Genomic DNA, 22254 nt, shown 5'->3' with positions numbered 1-22254 from the left:
CGCCAAGTTGGGTCCAATGCTCATGCGTCAAAATGTTAAAATCCGCCCCCTCGTCAATCAGGGCATTGAAGGAGCATGTTTGCTTGGCCGTGACCGTGATGCGAGGTAGGCGGGTTCTACAGGCTCCTCCTCATTCTCGCCGATTTTCGTAAGTGTGGCTACTCGTATTTTAACGGGCGTTTCCATCATTGGTTGTTCATGCAGTGGGTGAGTGGGCGGATAGTACTTTTTGATTCGACTGCCGTTGAAGAAGCCCATTCCCTCACCATCCAGTGTTTCCAGCTCGACGTTACCAGTTCGGCTGATTGTGCGGACCTTAAAGGGTCTGAGACCTCTGAATTTCATCTTCTGTTTGTGTCCTTTAACTGAGTAGAGGAGCACTAGGTCTCCCGGCTCAAACTCTTGTTGCTTGACGTGTTTGTCAAACCAGCTTTTGCGTCTGGCTTTCTCACAGATAAGCGCATGGGTGGCTAGGAGACGCACTTCTGACAGGCGTTCTAACTCAACCAAGCATTGCGTCCATGCCTCCCTCCCCTCCCATCGTTCTTGGAGTGCTATCCGCAGGCTAGGGACGAAGACTTCTAATGGAAGAATAGCTTCAGTCCCATAGGTGAGCCTAAAAGGCGTTTTTTGTCCAACGGCCGTCTTATAAGCTGTTCAGTAGGCCCACAGGGCTGCCATCAACTTGTTATCCCAGTCACTTCGTGAGGCTGAGACTACTTTGGTCAGGACAGTGATGAGAATTTTGTTGGTTGACTCAGCCTGGCCATTATCCTGAGGGTAGTATGGTGAGGATTTGCGATGGATGATGAGGAAGGTGGATAGGAGATGGGCTATAACTTCGTTGATGAAGTGCATTCCCTGGTTGCTAACCAATTCGATGGGGCAACCAAAAAGCGAGATCACTTGCTCCCATAAAAACTTGGCAGTTGTCCTAGCGTCGTTTTTCCGTGTGGCCCTCGCCTCCGCCCATTTGGTGAGGTAGTCCGTGGCCACCACGATGTATCTAGCCTGTGAATATTGTGCTGCGGGGCTGATGGGTCCTATGAAGTCAATTCCCCATTTTTCGAAAGGTTGGTGAGCGATGACCGGGGTTAACTCCATCTGATCTTTACGGACCGGGACCCTTGTCCGTTGGCACTCGTCGCAATGTTTGACAAATTGTGAGGCATCGCGGAAGAGTGTGGGCCACCATAGCTAGGACTGCAACACCTTTCATGCTATAGTATCCCCGCTAAAGTGTCCTCCTGCAATACCGTTGTGCGCCTCTGAGAGCACATCGTACATCTCATGCTCACATACGCATCTACGTAGCAGACCGTCTTGCCCTAGCCTATAGAGCTGGCCTGCAATCAACTGATAGGGATGGATCTTTAGGATTAAGCGCCTAAGCCGTGCCCGTTCTATTGGTCGCTCGGGCAGCCCATGCTCGAGCACTTGGACTATGTCGTCTGCCCAGTATGGTGTCAGGTCAGCCCTGAATAGGTCTTTTTCGCTGGATATGCGGAATAAGTGGCTGTCTGGTAACTCGTCCACAATGCCTTGTCCAACAGCTTCTCCTGTGGGTACTCGGGACAGATGGTCAGCCATGTAGTGTTGTTTTCCCTTCCGTACTACCATTGAGAAGTCGAACTCCAGGAGCAGGAGAAGCCATCGGGCTATACGTTCTGTAGCGCAAGGTTTGTTGACTAGATAGAGCAGGGCTTGATGGTCTACAAAGAAGGTGAAGGGGGTGGCCAGTAGGTAATGCCGGAACTTCTTCATGGCGAATACGATGGCTAATCCCTCCCTTTCCATTGTCGAATAATTCATCTCTGGTTCAGTGAGCTGCCTGCTCGCAAAACTCACTGGGTAATCTAAGTTATGCTCACCAGGTTGGCACAGCACTGCCCCCACGGCGAACTTAGAGGCGTCGATGTGTACGTGAAACGTCATGGTCCAATCTGGGGGTCGTAGGATAGGTGCCGTTGTTAGGGCTTTTTTCAGTTCCTCGTAGGCTCCTTGGCAGGCTTCGATCCACTCGAAGGCAATTAGCAACTTGTACAATGGCCTAGCGATCATCGCGTAGTTCAGTACAAACCGCCGGTAGTATCCTGTGTGACCTAAGAAGCATTGAACTCCCCTGTAATTACTTGGGGGTGGGAGGTCCACGATAACCTTGACCTTTGAGAAGTCCGTGGCAATGCCGTTCGTGGACACCACGTGTCCCAACATGCATCCATGCTGTACCCAAAACTGACATTTCAGGGGGTTGAGGGAGAGATGGTATAAACGACATCGTTCAAAGACCGCGCGGAGTTTTCCGAGATGTTGGTTCCAGGCCGAATGGACACACAGGTCATCGACGAAGACCTCTAACTCCTTGCGAAGCATGTCCTTGAATATGGTGCACATGAGGCGTTGAAAGGTGGCAGGGGCATTGGTTAGCCCGAATGGCATGACTACATATGGAAAGACGCCCCACTCAGTGGGCGAAGGCGGTCTTGTGCCTATCCGCAGGGTGCACTTGCACCTGATTATATCCCGAGAAGCCATCCAGGAAACTGTAGGCTTCCTTACCTGCCACCCTCTCAAGCACGTGCTCGGTGTACGGTAAGGGGTAGTTGTCTCTCTTTGTCGCGGCGTTTACTTTCTTGTAATTGACGCACACTCGAATCTTGCCGTTTTTCTTCATCACAATGACTACGGGTGACACCCAGTCCGTGTGCTCAATTTCGTAAATGAATCTGGCTCGCATCAACTTGTCAATTTCCTCCTTGACAGCATGGGCGTGCTTTGGATTCATGGGGTATGGTCGCTGCTTGACCGGCGTTGCATCCATTGTCATGGGTATGTTGTGAGTTACAACACTCGGATCTACCCCTCGTAGCTCATCTAAAGACCAAGCAAACACATCCCGTTACTCCCGCAAAAGAGTGATAAGGCTGGATTCTTCCTCCGAGGACAAGTCCTCGGCAATGAACACTGGTCGGGGTGTTTCCCGCGCAGTGTTTCCCGTTCCAGGGCTAGGTTTACCTCCTTGACCTTGGCTGGCCCTTCGATGGGTTTGCGGGTTTGCCCTTGGTGCTTGGCACTTAGCAGAACCACCACCCTGTCCCCTCTTTTGAATTTCGAAAAGCGCTTAGGGAGGTCTTGTGGCTTCCTTTGTCCCTCAGATCGCGCATCGTTGGGACGCTTAGCTTCATTCTGCCGTAACCGTCTGCGCCTCAGGCGGATGGGTAAGTCTCCCCTAGTGCGTCTGGTCATGGGTGGCCTAGGGATTTCTGGGTCATCCTCTGAATTAACTTCAGATTCAGAGTCGAATTCCCCATTTTCACTAGAGGAGGTGGTCTCCCCTGGCGGCCGCAGTTCGGATGGCGACTCGGTTCTAAGCATTGCTGCCGTTTTTTGTTGGGTCAGGCCGGCTTGCTTAAAATCCACAGCTCCCATCTGTTCCAACCAAGCACAATCGCATTTCGCACACATGACTCCTTGGTCCATTCCAAGGGCCGGCCTCGGTTGCGGTTTTGCATCTGCTCGGATTTGCTCAATCTCTCGCCCTTCGGTGTCATATTCTACGGTGTCCATCTCACCCTCACTTCCTTCATCGAAGGGTTGGCAATCTTTGTATTCGTCACCGGAATCCACCTCGCTAGACTGCTCATCGTCCCCTAAGGCCTACTCTGCCTCATTTTGTTGGTTGGGGACTAATGCCCAGTTGTATCTGAGATTCAGTTCGTGCACTCTGGTCCACTTCCATTCGGGTTCTTCCAAGAGGTCTTGGAGCGGCTTGAGATTGGCGGCTGCATTGCGTGCCAGTCGGTCTGTTAGGTGCCCCAGTATTCCCTGGAGTTCTCTCCTGTTGGTTGGCACTTGGGAGGAGGCTGTGTTTCTCTTGGCTTGCCAACTGTTTTGACAGCCTGCTCATACGCCTCATGATCTGAGAACGGTAGATCAAGTGTAGCGAGAACGTACATCCAATCCCGCTCGTCCTCTGGGCAAGGGATATACTTCGTTAAGGACCCATAGGGTTCCTTGTTCTGGGTGGTTCCCTTGAGTAGAGTAGAGATGGCATCCAGGTCGACTGGCGAGGTCTTCCAAGTGTCCATCTCTATTCTCACAGCGTTAGTTCGGTTGCCCAGGAAGATCAGGCTGTTACCCCAGTCTTCGATAACTCTAGCATTGCACATCCAGGGTCGACCCAATAAGATATCATAGTCCACTCCCTTCATGACGATAAAGTCGACAGAGAAGTGGACTCCTACAATCTTCACTGGCCAATTCTTCAAGACCCCGAATGGTTTCACTCGCATGCCATTTGCTAGCGTGACGTTAAACCGAGCAGCTTCGACAGGCGGGTTTCCCCACTCCTGTAGCACTGCGTGGTTAAGCACACTGACCCCAGCTCCTGTGTCTACAATCCCCTTTCTCGTTGCGTCCCCCAGGGCTAGGACTGGCAGGACTGCGTGCATTTCCGAGCTCTCCCAGAAGGCGTTGATGTGCAAGGATTTAGGGCTTGAGTGTAGCGTAAAACTTGGTAAGTGTGTTTTCGCATCCTGGTCTTGAGCATTTGCTGGAGCTTGCTTGTGTGGTCTCTCGACCCAGTGTTTGAGGTCCTGCCATAGGGTAGAGTGCTGCCTGAGCAGCTCTCCCAGTCCAACCGTTACAGGGGTGGTCACTAGTGTGGTTAGGAGATTGCTAAACACTCGTCCTTCCCTTTGTTCAGATTGTCTGGGCCAATGGCCACGGCTGGCCCGTGGGTCTGTTACGTCTAGGCTTGGCCTTGACGGCACTGCTTGTGGCATAGCAGCCTCGACAGGGGTAGCGATAGCGGCGCACTCATGTTGGAGAGATCATCAATCTCATCCTCCGTGATGGGTTCGACATCCTTGAGGTGTTGTTGAGCCTCCCTCACCCATTCCTTCACCTTTTCTATGGCTTCCAATTGCCGCCTGGGGTGTGGGTATTCCCCTACCTTAGCGCTTTCCTTTTGGGCAGTTCTAGGGGCTGAAGTCTCTGCCTCTGCGTCTGAGACTTTCTTTCCGTGGGGTAAGGTCGTAATGCTGTCAGTTTTTAGTGCGACCTTAGCCTTTGATCTCTTCTTTTTCCGCCTAGGGCTCTTCTTTCCTACTGAGGTCGCGTCGAGATTGCTAGGTCTTGGCAGAGAGACGCCGGCCTGCTTCATTTGTGCTCGGGTCATCACTCGTAGGGGGATAGGTGTGGCCTCCCCATCGGGGTTTTCAACACCAAACAGTCCTAGCGGGACAGACGGCAATTTAGCTGAACCAGAAGGCGGCTTCCGTTTTGGGCAGTCTATGAAAAGATGAGTGATTCCGCACTCTGCACACCTTTGGTCAGCTTTGTCCCTACTTTGCTGCTCTCTTTCTGGGCAACGTGATGAGACGTGGCCGGGATGTCCACACGTCCAACAAGTGATCGGATCCTGGGCTGCCCTCCCAGGCCTCTACCCCGTCCTCGTCCTAATGCCATCACCGACACTGGTCGGTAATCCATGAGGATTGCATTGCCCTCGTCGTCATGCGAGACGTAAGGGTATATCTAGGTTTCTTCGTCACTGGGCTCATCCACATAGTGCACGGGAGCATCGCTCGGTGGGTGGGTCACATAAGGACCAGGCGGTCTAGGAATACCGGTAGGATTTATGTCCAGCCTAGGGACCGCTGGCTTTATGTCATTAGGTGCTGATAGGGCAAGCGGGGCTCCCCTTCCGTAGAATGGCTGTGGCCTGTTAGCCGGGTAGAGCTGGCCGTAGGGTTGCGTGTAAGGTAGTCTTCGTGGTAGTCTACAGTGTGCGGCATCGTGGCCGAGAACCTTCCACAGTTAGCGCAGGGTCTTGACCTAGGGTCTTGACATTCTGCTGGCAGGTGGTCTCCTCCACAGTACACGCACTAGACGTGCGGACGCGTAGGTCGCCTTAACATGTCTTGTATTTTGGCCAGTTCTGTCTTGACCTCGGCCAAAGCTGTGGTCCGTCTCGGCGTCCTTCCCCTTATCTTGGGACGATGCGTTGGATCGCTCGCTAGAGGTTGGCGTTCGTTTTGAACTCCGTGGGTTAATTTCTTCTGGGTTCGAGCTCCTGGAGCTCCGCTCTTTCAGCTAGTCATCGACCCTAATGGCTTCCTCAAAAACCCTAGCCACCACGTCCTGTTGCAAGCTTGAGTTGCCTGCTAGTGCCTTGTACAATTCTTCATCTCGAATCCCGCTGATGAATACGGTTGACATTGCCCTGTCAGTCGGTCTTTCGCCCAAGGGGATTCTCTTAAGGAGGCTTCTCACGTGGGTCACATAGTCGCGGATGCCCTCCCTCTCCTTCTGCTTGACGTTCATCAGGCGCACTAGCAGGTTGTCAGAGTATCCGGGTTCGGCAAACCTCTTGACAAAAAGGTCCTTGAGATTATTGAAGTTGGCCCGTTCTATAGCATCTACGCTCGTATACCACGTCCTACCCTTATCGCTTAAGCAGAGTCTGAATGCTTGCGAACGTTGGGCCTGGTCGTTGAGGCCATTGGCTTCGCAGACCTGCTCAAACTACTCGACAAAGCTGTACGGGTCGTCCGGTGGCTGGTACTTGTCGAGTTGCTTAGCGACGATAGGTATTTTGGCTTGGCTCTTTGAACCCTGGTTTGCCCCTAGTCCTGCAAGTAGTGAGGTTGCTAGTGCAGTGGCATTTTGTTCCACCGCGGTGTTATCGAGCAGCCATTTCATGAGGAGCTCGCCCAGCGTCAGGTCTTCCTTGAGTGCTCTTTCCTGGTCTGTCCGGTTTCGTCCAGCCAAGTTCAGCATTCGTTGCACCTCATGCAGCTCCATGCTTTGCCTTAGGCTCCTGGCTTGTTGGTCCCTATTGTATTTTGCTATGCCCTGCAGTGCCTTGCGAACTAGCCTCCTCTCCTCCTCTAGGTCCGCAATGATTGCCTCTGCCGTCCTGCCACGGTGTTCGCACCTGGCATGCGCATTGTAACTGCTCATCATTTGCTGTATGGCTTCCGAAAATGCGCTAACATCTAGCTCCCCTGCAAACCGATGATCTGAGCCTCCCTCTGTCATGGTGGGATTCTTGCGCCTGGTTGTAAGTCAGATCCTTGTCGTTGTCGCTCCTTGCTTGATCCTACCTTGCGCTCTGCGCGTTTGCTTACCCTTGGGTCTTCTCCTAGTGGTGGGTTTTTTGGGCAATTTATCTGAGTGAGTTCTTTTTAATTTTTGAATGCAGTGCTCAACTTAGGGTCACTCGTGAGTGTGTTGTTCCTTGTGCACTCGTGCTCAATCAAGCTTTCGACTTTCCTAAGTGTTCTTCAAGTGCGAAAATTCAATCAGAGTGCTGTGAGTGATTCCCCGGCGTCTTACTCACTTTTGCTCTGACAGGCTTTGCTACTCTAGTCCTGGCCGCCCTATGGGTCCCAGGATCCTATGCTACTTCCTGTTGCTCACGTGGGGGTGGGTCGCTGGGAGAGTGCCCCAGTGTGTCCCTGGATGGGTCAGGTTTTGTTTTGGTTTGACTCTGGGAATCGGACGTCCGATTCACCAGTGGTCCGATTTACCAGTGGTCCGATTGTGGGGATCGGACCAGGTATGTCAGGGCAAAGTGGGAGTCTTAAGGTCCGCGTGTCCAATTCTCAAGAATCGGACAGGCGAGTGTGCGAGGAATCGGTCTGATTCTAGGCGGTCTGATTCTAGGCGATCCGATCGGACCGGGTGATCCGATTCTTACTGGTCCGATTATGGATGGGTCCGATTCTAGGAATCGGACCGGACATGATCTGACTGGTGATGTGTATTACTTTGTCCGATTGGACAGGGTGGGTCCGAGTCAGAGCGTCCGAGTGGTCCGATTGGTTGAGTCGGACAAATTGGTCTGAGTGTCCGATTCTAAAAATCGAACGGTTGGTCCGAGTGCCACGTGGCACGTCCGATCGGACTAGTTGGTCCAAGCCTAGTGATTGGACGGATCGTTCTGATCGGACGGTTGTCCGAGTGTTTGATTCTTGGAATCGGACACTGGGTCAGACATCCGATTCCGCCAGTCCGATGAGTTACGCACACCGATTTGCTTAATTTTCACTAGGTCTATTATCCTATTGGTCGTGCGATTACCCCGCGACAGAGCTAAAGTGGGGCGGACGAGATCGGTTACCTGAAGTCGCCGAATGCGATGTCCTCCTAGCTCCGGTCTGCCCAACTCGCTTACTCTCTCACTCTCTATCTCTCTCGCTCTCCCTTGGTTGGAAATGGGGTCCTCTTGCCCTCCCTGAGTTTATACCCTGCTAGTTCTACCCTACACACTACAGGTTCCTTCCCTGGCGTTTCCTATGCCGTTACCTTGCATCTACTCCATTTTTTCCCCTTGTTTCCTGTGGTTTTCCCCCTATTTCACAGCAGCAGCCCTCTGCCTCTTCGTGTGTGATTTCCTACTGCTAATCTATCCTAAACACATCCTGAATCGAAAGCAAAACACTGAACTAATTTCTCCATGTTTTCCAGTCATTAATAACCAGATTGTTCCAAAACACTTACCTGTTCTGAAGATCAAACACCCGACTTCCTACCTATCTCAAGCTCCGTTTCAGGGTGAATGCCCTACTTCGATGCTCGATATGGGGCGTGCGAGTGCTCGAGCTTGAATCCGTTTGTCCCGGCAACGGAACCAAAATGTGGGAGCTTTCACTCAACTGCCAAGACCCACGGACCACTTATTGTTTCAAGCGTTCCAAGCGAGCTCTCATGGCTATCTCTCACCTAGCCGACGCGCTGTCAATCCTACAAATGCAGTGAACTTACCTTGATGCTCGATCGAGTACCCTCCTCTCTCTCACACTCCGGTAGCTCCACGATTCTCGATGCTAGCTCAAGCGTCCTCAAGCCTCCTCCATTTCCAAGTTCCATCCTCCATAGCCGCGCGCGCAAGAGAAGAAAAGAGAAGAGAAGAGGAGAAGAGGAGAGGAGATGGTGAAGAGCTTCACCCTCTTGATTCCTCACTCTCACACACACTCACTCCCTCACACTCTCACACTCCCTCTCTCAAGAGCATACACAAGCAAGAAGGAGAGAAGAAGAGAGGAAGAAGAAGACTAGTTTTGCCACACCAAAGAATGAGCTCTTCATTCACTTTTCAACTTTCTATACAAAACCCTACTTCCCTTTTGGGCGGTCATCCCCTTTTTCCCTTTTTTACATGGCTGGTCATAGCCGGCCCTGTTTTCCATTGTCCTTTTATCTTCCTTGTTTCCTTTTCACTACCCTTCTATATTTACAAATCGCACGGGTGAGAGCCCGGCACTCTTTTACAAGATTTTAGGGTGCACTTTTTATGCGCCTTTCCCTTTTCGTGGTTGCCTTGGCCTTTAAAGGTTGTCCTTGCGCTTTTGGCCTTTTCTCCTTTTTTTCCTTCCGTCGGGTTACCTTTTTTCCGTCTTTTGCCCTGCGTCTTTTCCACTTTCTTTCACTCTTCGTGTTGGGGTTAACATCTTTCTTGCCCTTGTACCTGTAATTGATATATAACATTTGTTCATCTTTAGAGGTGCTTGGTTCTTCTTTGGATTTTGCCTTCTTTTCTTCTTCTATCAAGGAGGCCTTAATGTCAACTAGTTTAGGACTAGGCATGTTGATCAATGTAGTTGACACATTATTATAGTCAGGAGGCAGGCTTTTTAACAACACACCAATACAAATATCTTCATCCATCTTGAGATCAATTCTTGCAAGTTGAGTTAAGAGACTTTCCATGTAGTTTAAATGAGTTGCAAGATATGTGTTATGTTTCATATCTAGCTTGAAGAATTCAATCAGTAATCCATACTTAGATGACTTTGATTGCACACCAAACAAAGTATCTAATCTCTTCCATGTATCATTAGAGGTTTCATAGGTATCCACATGGTGGATGTAGCTGTCATCCAATTCCAGCTTAATGATGGCATGTGCTTTGTCATCATTCTTTTCCCAAGTAGTTGAAAGGTCAGAATCCTGAGGCTTCTTCTCTTTGCTATTGGTAATGGCCCAAAGACCCTTCTTCATTAGGATGAGCTTGATGTCGGTTTGCCAAGTGTGAAGCCCGGCCTCTTTGAACTGAACAGTTGGAGAGTCTTTCCCATGTTGGAGTAGCAAATCAACACCAAAAACTCTTAGATTTGAGCAGCAGAAGATTTAATTGTGTCAAGAGACACAAGAAATATAGTGTTAAATAACACTTGATAAGTATCAATAGATACTATGCTTTCAAGCACTTGATGTTGAGAATTTGATGCTTGGATTTCTCCTCTCCTTGCTGATTTGATGGGAAATGCTTGCTAGAAAATTCAATTCTTAGTGGATCAGAGTGGTAGAGGTTTGGTTTGAGTGGCAAGAGAGAGAAAATGAAGTAGAAGAGAAGCTTGAAGTTGAAATGGCTATGGCAGATTAGGGTTTGCAGGACAAGGCCCTAGTTTTTCTCTCTGTGTGTGCTCTATACTCAATCATTTCCAGAAGTTTTTTAATGGAAATGAAGCTTAGATAATGGGCTTCCAAAGTAATATGATCCTAGAACAAACCACGGCTTGCACGTAGCGCGCCAGGTGTACGAACGACAACAAGTGCAAACAGGGCAGCGATCTCGAATTTCTGCAATGCTGGGCATATAGATCAGCAATGTCATACTATAATGTGATAAAATGGTGCACTTGAGTAGAGGGAAAGATCTCCAAAAGAAATCGTGTGGAGATATTGACTATGGAGAGAGATCTAGGTGCTGCAAGTAGACAGGGTACTGTTGTCCATGGCATCCATGAAAGCTCCAGTGAAGGTGAAGGTGAAGCTGGAGTATGAAATGAAGACTTGAGCTGATACCAAGCTAGGCAGAAGTGACTAGGAGCTGCAGAAGAGCAGTGAGGAGCTGGCCATGCTCAACAAAGCTCTGATACCATGTTACAATGTCGGATCTAGAGCATGGCTATGGAGGTTGAAAGAGGAAGAGTGAGCACATGAGGTAACATACATCAAGACCAAATGTCACACAAGTGAATTAGGTTTCAAGATTGAGACTTGGACTCTTAAACACAATCTTGTGTGTTGACAATGACACAGACACTTTGTTGAAAGGACAAAAGTACTATATCATTGCATTCAAAAAGTGAGCAAGTATAATGCTTTATAGGATTAATAGACTAGGCTGCACTTTCCACCACTGTGCATATGGGATTCTGCATCTTGAGCCCACATTGCTCCATATACAAAGAGGCTAAGCCAGGTGTGATTGCCAATATCTCAATAGTATGTTGGTCATAAACCTACTTATTCTTCATGATAAAATTTCCATTTATATACTTTGCTCTGTCCCTCCAAAGGAAATCGTACTTGTAGGGTCCAATTAACTTAAGCTCTTTGAGTATTAATTGCAAATAGCAAAGAAGAATCAAGTCTAGCAAAGGTACAATAGATCGAATAGATTTTCGAGAGATTCATCCTTTTGGAATACATTACATTAATTTCGGTGCACAACCATCCACAATGGAAAACTACAATGTGTTCCAGTTATTTATTGTCATTGCATTATTACTTTGTAATATTATTCAAGAACTAGGCTTACTCCCATGCAAATTATATAGTTAGATAATAGGACGACTTGCACAACTAGATGAGGCTATGGATATTGAGCTTCCATTCACGATTAGGAAGAGTGAGCAAATCAAGAGAGTATTGATTCACTTGCATTTGTGTTTTTATTTATTTATTGTAGTAGGAAGGGATTATAAACATGGAAGAGAAAGATTCAAAATGTTGAAAAACATTTTAAAAATTTCAACCTTATTGGCCTTTGTTTACTCCATGTGGGAGAAGATATTGCAAGGCTTGAGAGAAAAATATTTTGAAAAAGTCAACCTTATTGGTGTGGGAGAAGATATTGTAAGGCTTGAGAGAAATGAGGCTAGTGTTTCCCATGATCTCTTCTTCAGCCTCCTTTCATACCCATACACATTGATGATATCAATGGTGCCTTTTTCCCCAACCCCATGGCCAGTTGGAGCACCCTCCCATACTTTGCATTGAATTTTTACTTTGGGTTCCTATACCTTTTGATTATTATTGCAGTACACCTTGAGTCTACATCGAGGGATCCACCCATGTTGCATGCCTAGTCTCTATACGTAAAGATTGAGCCACTCCAACTACAAAGCTTGTGTTCATACACAAGGATCCCACCAAACTTGTTAGAGTATACCCAATTCCAAAAAAGAGATCTTTTAACATTTGTATTGAGTTCCTTGATGTTTATTAAGGCCAACTTAGTGCTCTGCTGCATTTTCATTAGGCTGTGTCTTATCCTTGTCTATATTCTCAAATCCTAATTTATTGCCATTTTCCATGTTTTGCATGCCACCATCATGCAAACCTAGCTTGTCCATGTTGATTTGAGCCAAAAACTAGCCATTGTGATAGGCATCATCATAGCTTGTATCCATCCTCAGCTTAGCATCTAGTTTTGGGTATTCTTGTTCCAATTGCTCTAGTGGAATCTTGTTAAGGCTGATGAACGTTCACCTTACCTCTAATGGCCTTAGGTATGGCCACCTTACTTCAAGAATTATGCATTTGGGGTGGTCTTTCGTAAGTGCTTTCTAGAGTAAATGTCCTTTGTTTTCCCTTCTCCTTTGCATTCCTAAACTATTGCCAATCCCCTCCATCATTCGACTTTCCTCGATTGCTTTTCTTTGTTAATTGCAGTTTACTATTCCCAACAATCTCCACCCATGATGTCTTGACCCGATTGGGCTTTTCATGTTGCTTTTCCTAAGCTTAATTTTTGTAACCTTTATAGTAGTGTCCCTAGAGGCCACAATAAAAACAAGCCCCTACAAACTTGCTCCACATGAGCCTATGCTTGAGCAATCCCACATATGGGATATCAACATCAAGAAGGCCTGGTTTAGCTTAATGATACGAAACTTGCTCCACATGAGCCTATATGTGGGATTGCTGATAGGGATGTCTATATGTGTGATTCTTGATGCTACGACATCCCACATATTCGATTAAACCTAAGCACCTTTGCAGCAACCTTCGTAGCATCAAGAATCACACGCTTAGATATTCCTTCAGACTTGTCTTCCATGCTCCTTCGTGAAGTCTCAGCAAGTAACTCTGATACCAACTGCCATGCACTCGTCAGAAGATGCAGCTCGACTTCCTCAGAAGATCAGTTATTGGATTGATCATGCACTCGTCATGCCTCGGCCGACTCTGCAGCTGCTAAATCATTCGATTCACTATCAACTCCTCATCATCTTCAACGCTCTCATCCACTGGCCCATCCTCCTCTCCCTCGCTGGCTCAGTCCACTATTGCTCTCGCCAGCTCCCATGCAGAGAGGTGCATGAGGAGGGCTACGTGTGACTATACCACCCTTTATTATCCTCTTAACTATGATAATTGACTAAATTAGAGTGGGGGCCTTTAGTTTTGACATGGGTTTTAGTAGAATGTTTTACTACATTCTTGGTAATGCTAGAGCTGCCAGGGTTGTCATTAATGGATCCGTTACTACGCCTTTCATTCTTAGGATGTCTATAATTAGACAGGGTTTTCCCCTCTCCCCCCTTTTGTTTGTCACATATACTGATGGCTAGTTGCTGCAAGGAGAGCTAGAGAAAGGTGACATAGAGGGCATCAAACTACCTGATGCTTCCAAATGGTTTTACATCTTTTGGCAGATATATAAATAGTATACTGAAGAATAATCTGAACTTTTTTAAGTAGCCTTTGGAATCGTCTAAATACTTTCTGTGCTGCTTCACGTTCCAGGATCAACCATAGTAAAATGTGTATTAGAAGTTTAACTAAGCCCCCTCCGTTTGGCTCACGGATCAGGGGTGTAAACTCATTGAAGAATGTAAAAATTTCAGGTTCCTTGGTAACACCTATAGGATCAGGGGTAATTCTTAACCAAACTTGGTGGAATTGGGTGCTTGACAAAGTCAACTAAAGGATGGATAACCATAATAGTCTTCAGATTAACCTTGATCTCGTGGCTATGGTGGTTAAGCATATAGCTATCAGAGATGAGAAGAAATGCGAACTAGCCTCTAGTCTACTCCATTTGCAGAATCTCAGCACCACAGATGATTAGAGCATGCATTCTCTTTTGAAGATCAGAGACCAGCTGGCTGAGTGGTGTGGGCAGACACCATTGTGAGCATGTCGACTGGTACTAATAGACTAGAAGAGATGAGAAGAAATGCAAAGGCAAAGGAGAAACTTGCAAATGTGTTGCTACTTGCAAGAACTAAGCTACATGGACCTAGTGTGGATGGCAACCAAAATAAAGCAACTGCATGAAATTCTTAAGTTATGCATGAAACTTGAGAGATATGTACCACACCTGGATTTTGTTTTAGGATGACTAGTGAAAGAGGCAGTGGATGTGTTGTAAAGGCATAATCTGGTCTTAAACGTTGTGTCAGAAGCACAGTGAAACGACAGTCCTAGATTGTGTGCATATGATGCGTGTAGCTCATTGTAAAGTGGCCTTCGATGCACTTCTATAGCAACAATGCCCAGAAGAACAGCCCAGAAACAGCATTTCACAGATGGGGTGTGGTCCACATCTCATTACAACAGTCTAGAGTGTATTATTAGTAGACTTGTTGAGCTTGCAGCGAATTGAGAGAGGCCTGTATAGGTTCAGACTTGATATTTATGTATGCGCATTATGAATGAATGTTTGTGCAACCAGCGTTTTGAGAAGTAATGTCTACATGTAAGGTGCATGGTTAATTGTTTGGTGTTTGAACTTGGTACGAGCACACACAATCAAGCACAATTATAATGACTGCAATCGAAATCTAGCACTGCCCAACTGTAGCCACATGCAATGTCTCAATGATCCTCATGCACCCTTGTTAGGTGCAGATCCACGACTATGCCTCCGTCTCTGTTATGTTTGCTCAGGTTATGGATAAATTGGCTAGTACTACTGGAGGATGACTGCATGATATGGATGATGTATTCATTCATTTACTGAGTTGTTTGCGCAGACGTCCGGTATTCAAGTGTTTGTTTCCTTTTTGTTTAAATTAGACTTGACTGGTGCCTTTCTTAATGTTTGCATAAGCACTGCAAATATTTGTTCATAAGCACTGCAAATATTTGTCCAGGCTCTAGCTCAAAATTAGTTGTGCCAGTTGTGGTGAGAATGGGATTTTGGTAGGCTTTACATGTGCTATGTATGCTGACTTGCTTTATTAAGTAAGGAGCCCATGCCCACAACCAAGAATGAGGTCTTCACTCGGGATATTGGTTAGGTTAAACAGACTCATTTTATGGTATCAGCTTGAGTTGTACAATCTCCCGAGTCACTAGTTAAGATGGTATTAGGTGGGTGATAGCTGCTTGTTATGTCAGGTGAGCTTACCATCATCCTGTGACAGGTTGAGAAGCTGCAAGTATGCACCCTGCTTTTGGAGGAGTTCATTGTGAGATCCCTGTTCTGCAATGCGTCCAGCTTGAAGAACAGCAATACAATCAGCATTTTGGATGGTGGTGAGGCGATGAGCCACCACAATGGTGGTCCTCCTCTCCATCAGCTTATCCAACGCATCCTGCACCAACTTCTCTGACTCTGCATCCAAGGCACTAGTAGCCTCATCTAGCAGCAAAATGGCTGGGTTGCGCAGAACTGCCCGGGCTATGGCTACCCTCTGCTTCTGCCCACCCGACAGCTGCACTCCTCTTTCTCCCACCTCTGTCCTGTACCCATCTGGCAATGCACTTATAAACGTGTGGGCATTTGCTGCACTTGCAGCATCCTCAACCTCAGCTTCTGTTGCACCTTCTTTCCCATAGCAGATGTTCTCATAGATGCTAGTGCTAAACAATGCTGGTTCCTGCTGCACGAGACCAATGTGCTGCCTGAACTGTTTGAGCTTCAGAAGCCTTATATCCCTGCCATCTACGAGTACTTGCCCACCTTGTGGGTCATAAAACCTCGGTATTAGAGCAATTACAGAGCTCTTCCCTGAACCACTTGCCCCTACAAGTGCAAGGCAATGCCCTCTTTTGATCTTCAAATTGAAGTCCATGAAGATCTGTACATCAGGTCTTGCTGGGTAGCTGAAATCAATATGCCTCAACTCAATGGCTCCTTTCACTTGACCCACTTCTTCTCCATTTCGATCATCTGAAGTAATCTCTGTCCGCCTGTCCAAGATATCAAACACAGCCTCCAATGTGTGCATGCCCCTTAATATATCTGGGGCCAAAGAGAATGCTTGAGCAACCCCATACGCAGTGATCATAAGCACGATGAAACATTTCATTATGTCCCCAAAACTGGCGTTTCCACTTCCTACCAATGTGGAGGCATACCAGAGGGTGAGAGCATAAGAGGAGAAAAGGCAAAACTGAGAGAGACCAAATCCAAGCCCTCCTATGTGAGCACGCATAAAGGAATGCTTGCGGGTGTTGTCAAGCTCCTTGCAGAACAGCCTCATTACTTTGTCTTCTGCACAGAAAGCAGCCACTGTGCGGATATTGCTTACGGCCTCACCTGCCACCATGTTGGCTCTTGCATATGCCTTTCCAATGTCACCACCATAACCTTTTGCAAATTGTGCCTAGCAAGTTGGAGATTATTAAACACATGCAGCTGTTGGGGAGCATATATGCAGAAATGAATAACATGAGCTCAATAATATCTCTGTAGAAGGACCTACTTAACAATACAAGCACATCACATAGTGCTAGTAACGTTCTTACCTGACCTACAAATGCTGCCAACACAGCAGGATATGTAGCAACCATTAAAGCAGCCACTTGCCATTGGAAAGTAAATGCAATAGCAAATGCTGTGATGATTAACCCCAAATTCTGAAGAAAGGCTGTGATTCGGTCAACAACTACAGCTCGCACCAGAGGAGCATCTGTTGATAAACGAGAGGCAAGGAGAGCACTGTTGTTTTGGTCGAACCAGCCAATCTCATTACAAAGTATTGCTGGCAACATCCAGGCATGTTAGAGCAGAGGCATATCATCAGAATTTATGCTAATTTATGAAAAAGTACAGCTTAATAAGATTTAAATGGTTTCATATCAGCCCTTAAAGCACATCATATTTCTTCAGCCTGCATTAGAATGATAAAATAAGACTGCAGACTTTTCAAAAAGAAAGAAACAACATACTGGAGAACATCTTAGTTCGCATTTGAGTAGTGATGCCTTCGCCTGCAACTCCTGAAAAGTAGAACTCCGAGACATATGACAGCAGAACAAGCACAGCAGCTCCCGTACATAGAGCTGAAACCTTCATCAGTCCATGTCTCATGTAAGTAGGACTCGGTGAGTAAAAATACTCCAGCGCTTGGCTAATTATGAGGGCAAACAAAGGTAACTGGGCTCCAGAACTAAGGGCTCCAATTGCACCAAGGGCTCCATAAGGCCAATTAAAAGCACTTATCTTCAGTACCCTCCTTATTGAAGGTCGTGTTCCAGAGCCAACACCATTTTCTTTCATCTCCATGCATGGCCCCTTAGCTAACTCAACAGTTGAGCGATTGCTCAAACTTCTTTCAATAAAAGAATGAGAAGAGCCCCCAGAATATCTGGAAAACATGAGTCACCCATTTCAAAACTTGTGAAAGGGAGAACATGGACTAACAGTACACATGCTTTTGGTTAAAAGTACTGGCCTGGATAGGTTGGGTGCTTCTTCCCCTTCTTCACCTTGCATAGCAACCCCATCCTTTTGTAGCCTGATGAGAGAAGCATATGCTCCAAGCTTAGCCATCAGTTCCCCATGAGTGCCAACCTCTGCAATTCTTCCATTCTGAACTACAGCTATCAGGTCTGCACTCTGAACTGTTGATAAACGATGAGCCACGATAACAGTGGTACGTCCAACCATGATTTGGTTGAGTGCATGCTGGACAGTCTTCTCTGATTCTGCATCCAAGGCACTTGTGGCTTCATCCAAGAGAAGAATTGATGGCTTTCTCATCATAGCCCTGGCAATTGCTATTCTTTGCTTCTGCCCTCCGGACAGTTGAACACCCCTCTCTCCAACCTATCAGCATGTTTAAATAAAATCCGAAGAGCCGTATTTCGTATTCAGGAGTGCAAAGTTGAAGCGAATTTTCAAAAGCTATTTACATATTGTGATTGTGTCCTAATTCACATAGCAGAAATGCAGCTTAACCACATAAGAATGCTGTCAGCACAACTTGAAAATAGGTAGGACACACAGAGAAGGGGGCATGTAGTACAACTCAGAGATGTACAACCAAAATATTACTAAATGGGAACCCAAACTTCAAAGAGCTGAAAAGTTGAGAAGAGGATTTACTTGGCAGGGACATCCCCAAGATGCCTTAAGGCATACCCCTCAATTCCAAATTATGAACCCTTAAAATTCATGCTTGAAAATTAAAGAAGGAAAGCGTAGAGAGAGGGAAAGAAATAAAGAAAGTTGGATACCACCCACAAGAGGCAAAATCTGCCTTTGAGAAAAATAATGGATGCATCTGAAACTCAGGGAACCATGTGTGTGTGTGTGTAACTTCTGCATTGGCATTTGTGCATGGTGAGGTATTCAGCACTAAGTAGTTTGACAGCTACATGCTTTTGGGGCAGATGGGGTCTTTAACAAGAAAAGCTGCCATTTTGGATTCAAGTAGTCAGAGTTATTCAAACAGCATGGTAGCCTCACTCTGAGGTTTTCCACTGCTATTCACAAGTTTATAATGGGTTACTGAAATGGCCTTGAACTCTTCCTGTTGTAGTCTTTGACATTAATGTATGATGTCTCAGACATTGTGCATAGAAAACAGAAAGTGCTGATGAATCTCACAACTGTGAGATGCATAGCCAGCTTGAGTGATGGAATGCTCTTAAAGTAGTCGGATAAACTTCAAGCTGAAACAACCAAGAAAAGGGAAATTACCTCTGTATCATAGCCTTTTGGTAGAGCACTAATGAAATCATGAGCAAAAGCTACTGATGCTGCCTTCACTAATTCATCCATAGAAGCATTTCCATCTGACCCATACAAAATGTTCTCACATATAGTAGTGCCAAAGAGGGCTGGCTCTTGGTTAACAAGACCCATCTGTAACCTGAGCCAGTTCAGCTGCAAAGACTTTATGTTATGTCCATCCAAGCTGACTTCCCCTAGCATTTTGAAAGAACATTAACTTTTCAGCACAAGCTGTGTCAACAGAAAAGCATCACAAATTTTCAAAGAAGAAAACAAAATATTAAAAGATAGACCAGTGCCAAGGCACATTTAAAAACTACTAGCTTATCAATTTCATCAGAAGCTCTCCACACTATGCTAACTGTATACTAATCTTAACCTGATATTGGATCATAAAACCGTTCAATGAGAGAGATGACTGTGCTTTTCCCTGAGCCACTACTGCCTACAATTGCAACCACCTTCGCAGCTGGAATTGAGAGAGAGAAGTCCTGGAAAATGTCGACATCAGGCCGGGAGGGGTAGCTAAAACATATTCCAACCAGCTCAATGTGGCCTTCTACTTTGGCTAGCGTAACACCATCTTCTCTTAAAAATCCAATTACAGGCTTGTTTTTTATCATCTTCATTATTGTGTAGCCTGAAGCTTTTGCCTTGCTTATTGCTATTATGTCCGGGGCTGCTTGCCCAATGGCACTGCACAAGGGAATGTTATGGAACATCAAAATAGACTAATATTTTCAGCACTAGCATTACACAGAGAATGTTATAGAGCAACAATATCAGCATAATGTTTTCAACAGGGTAAGTGACCTGGCAAGCAGATGAGCACTGCCACAGGGAGAAATGAGTTGAAGGCATGATTAGCCAAGCCCCTTGTGAGTGTATCTAAGCTAATTTAGGGCCCAGTTAGGGCAATTGTATTATCTGCTAAATTCCAAAATATGATTATGTGGCACTTACAGTGAGCTTGCAATCACATTCATAATTGTGGTGAAGGCTTGAGCACCATTGGCTGTCTGATTTTGAACTAGACTACCTGCATACCATAGTAAGAATGCAAATTGGCAAAACCCCAATGCATGAAGTAGCCCAAAGCTTAACCCCTTCACTAGACTGCTTCTTATTCCAAGCTTCTGAGTGTATAGGAGAGCCTTTGCATATGCCATAGAAGCTTTTTCCTCACCCCCAAATGCAAACACTGTTCGAATTTGAGCAATCACCTGCAGATGAGTACATTGGACCATTACTCCTGTCATTGACAGCGTGGCACTGGAACATTGCACATAGCTTGCATTCTTGATGAATTATGGCAAAAAACAACTTTGTTTAACTTACCTCTTGGGCAATATCTGCAGCCCTTACATACGATTCTTGGCCTTTATTGGTGAGTACAATTATACTGTATGCACAAGCACCTCCAACCGGAATCAGTAGTGGCATCATAGAAAGTGTTACGAGGGTGAGCCTCCAAAGAGTGACAAATCCAATAGCATAACCAGAAATACATTGTGCAATGTAGTGTATTAAACTCCCTGTCTGATAAATAGACGCATTGGTCTCCTTCCCTCCCTCCTTCCCTCCCTCTTAACTCAAGGAAAAGAAGAGTGAATCAGCCAAGATCAAGCCAAAAAACAAACAGGAAAAGTGTTCTACCGAGAAGGGCACGCCACAATGAACCTCTGTAAACCATGGGTCTCTTCACAATTGTAATAACTGTATGTATCTAGCCTTACAGTTTAGACATTGTCATTCCACTTTACATGTGCCTATGAACAGACTCAAAATCCGATTGTAAATATAATGATTTATCCCATGCAACTTTGAGGATTTAACTGGACATGAGTAAGAATTTCTTTCATTCTTTGTTTCTCTCTCAAAACAGTAATCCAATATTACTATAATCTAAACAGGATCAACACATATTCCACAAAGATTTTCTGCCATCGATCATCTCTATCCCACTGTATGTTGTCAATATAGATTGTTTCCTCAAAGACCCATCAATATGTAACAAACAAACTGAGAAGTGACCAAAAGTTGTCAAGCTACAGGGAATAACCTTTGAACCAATAGCCTCCTGCACAAGGGCAGTGTCGGTTGAAATTCCAGTCACCACTTCACCCACGCTTGTCTCAGTGTCAAAGAAGCCTACATCTTGGTTGATCAATGCCCTCAGATACTCCATCCTCATCTTTGCTGTCTGCTTTTCTCCAGTATAAACCCAAAAAGAAACCTCTGCAACATAAATTATAATGCAAGGAAACTGATACAAAAGTCCAAATTCTAATGGAAGTAGCTGGAACTGCATTGATGTAATTAAAACTGAATATCAAACTTGTAGAAGGAAAACTGTTGTGTTGAAACAATCAATGTTAGGACATATTCCTTGCATCACTATTCACCTACCTGGGCCTCTATGCTGAAAGCACAAAATGGAGTTTCAGAACTAAAGGTGGAGAAACTTACCAATCCAGCCGCTGACCAGGCACACGAGACTCAGATAGATGAAATAGATAGCATCCTTGGAAAACAAAAATCAACAGGCAACAAGTTATGTTGTCGCAGCAGAGAGAGGACAAGTTTTCAACAGTGCATAAGACGAATGCATGGTTGTTTGTGGGCATGTACTTGTTCTGTAAGTTTTTACACAAAACATTTGCACTTCCTAGGAATTGAGCCCCTGTATTAATTAAGAAGCCTCGCTCTGATGAAGCATCGTGCTAATCGATGTTATACATCAATCAATAAGCCTTGTCCTGATTGAAGCCTTCTATCCAAGCACTATCTAGGAGTTTGCAGATGAAAAAAACAAAGCATGAACAGACTGAAATCCACAGAAAAACTGTGCAGGATTAGCAGGTACCTTGGCCACCTGATGCACCAGGTTAGATCGTTGGGAATCCGATGCAATCACAAAGCTCCCGATGGAATGGATCAACTGTGCCAAGAAGATGAAAAACACGGGAATGGCAGCCCCGTGGATGGCTGACGCAGTGCCTCCAACCACCATAAGAAACCAGTCTAGGCCGTCTGCAAAGGTGAAGAGCTTGTGGAATGGCAAGCTCCCCTTATCAGCATTGCCTTTCCCATGCGATATCGAGGATGCAGATGTCTTCTCTTGCATGCTGCCATTCAAACAAGTGTGTTGCGGCTGAAGGCGCACTGGTCCTTGCAATGCAGTCTCATGATCAGTAAAAGCCTCTGCATTCTCATGCTCAATGAAAGCCTCTGCAGTCTCATAATCATTGAAACCCACTTCATCCATGATTCTGATGGGCTTGGAGGTTTGATCAAAGCCTCTGGTCTCTGAACAAGCAGTG

The 22254-nt window shown here is 46.0% G+C and overlaps 1 protein-coding gene across 1 annotated transcript in view; it reads right to left on the bottom strand.

Annotated features, from left to right (window-relative positions):
- Window positions 1–14848: 14848 nt before the first annotated feature.
- LOC148011938 (ABC transporter B family member 19-like) overlaps window positions 14849–22254 on the bottom strand; it is a 7499-nt gene continuing 93 nt past the window's right edge. The window contains exons 1-11 of the mRNA XM_087670492.1: window positions 21798–22254; window positions 21401–21455; window positions 20994–21169; window positions 20270–20470; window positions 19895–20154; window positions 19311–19627; window positions 18899–19125; window positions 17649–18022; window positions 17143–17561; window positions 16720–16955; window positions 14849–16577 (exon numbers count right to left, since the gene is read on the bottom strand). The exon at window positions 21798–22254 is cut by the window's right edge and continues 93 nt beyond it. Coding sequence (XP_087526618.1) covers window positions 15363–16577; window positions 16720–16955; window positions 17143–17561; window positions 17649–18022; window positions 18899–19125; window positions 19311–19627; window positions 19895–20154; window positions 20270–20470; window positions 20994–21169; window positions 21401–21455; window positions 21798–22199 — 3882 coding nt within the window. The 5' untranslated portion in view covers window positions 22200–22254 and the 3' untranslated portion in view covers window positions 14849–15362. The remainder of the gene's footprint in view (window positions 16578–16719; window positions 16956–17142; window positions 17562–17648; window positions 18023–18898; window positions 19126–19310; window positions 19628–19894; window positions 20155–20269; window positions 20471–20993; window positions 21170–21400; window positions 21456–21797) is intronic.

This window comes from Lygodium microphyllum, chromosome 28 (assembly GCF_053477565.2).
Source record: "Lygodium microphyllum isolate KBCC chromosome 28, Lygodium_microphyllum_v1.1.10, whole genome shotgun sequence".
Lineage (NCBI taxonomy): Eukaryota > Viridiplantae > Streptophyta > Polypodiopsida > Schizaeales > Lygodiaceae > Lygodium > Lygodium microphyllum.
This window is presented reverse-complemented; position numbering and strand designations above follow the sequence as displayed.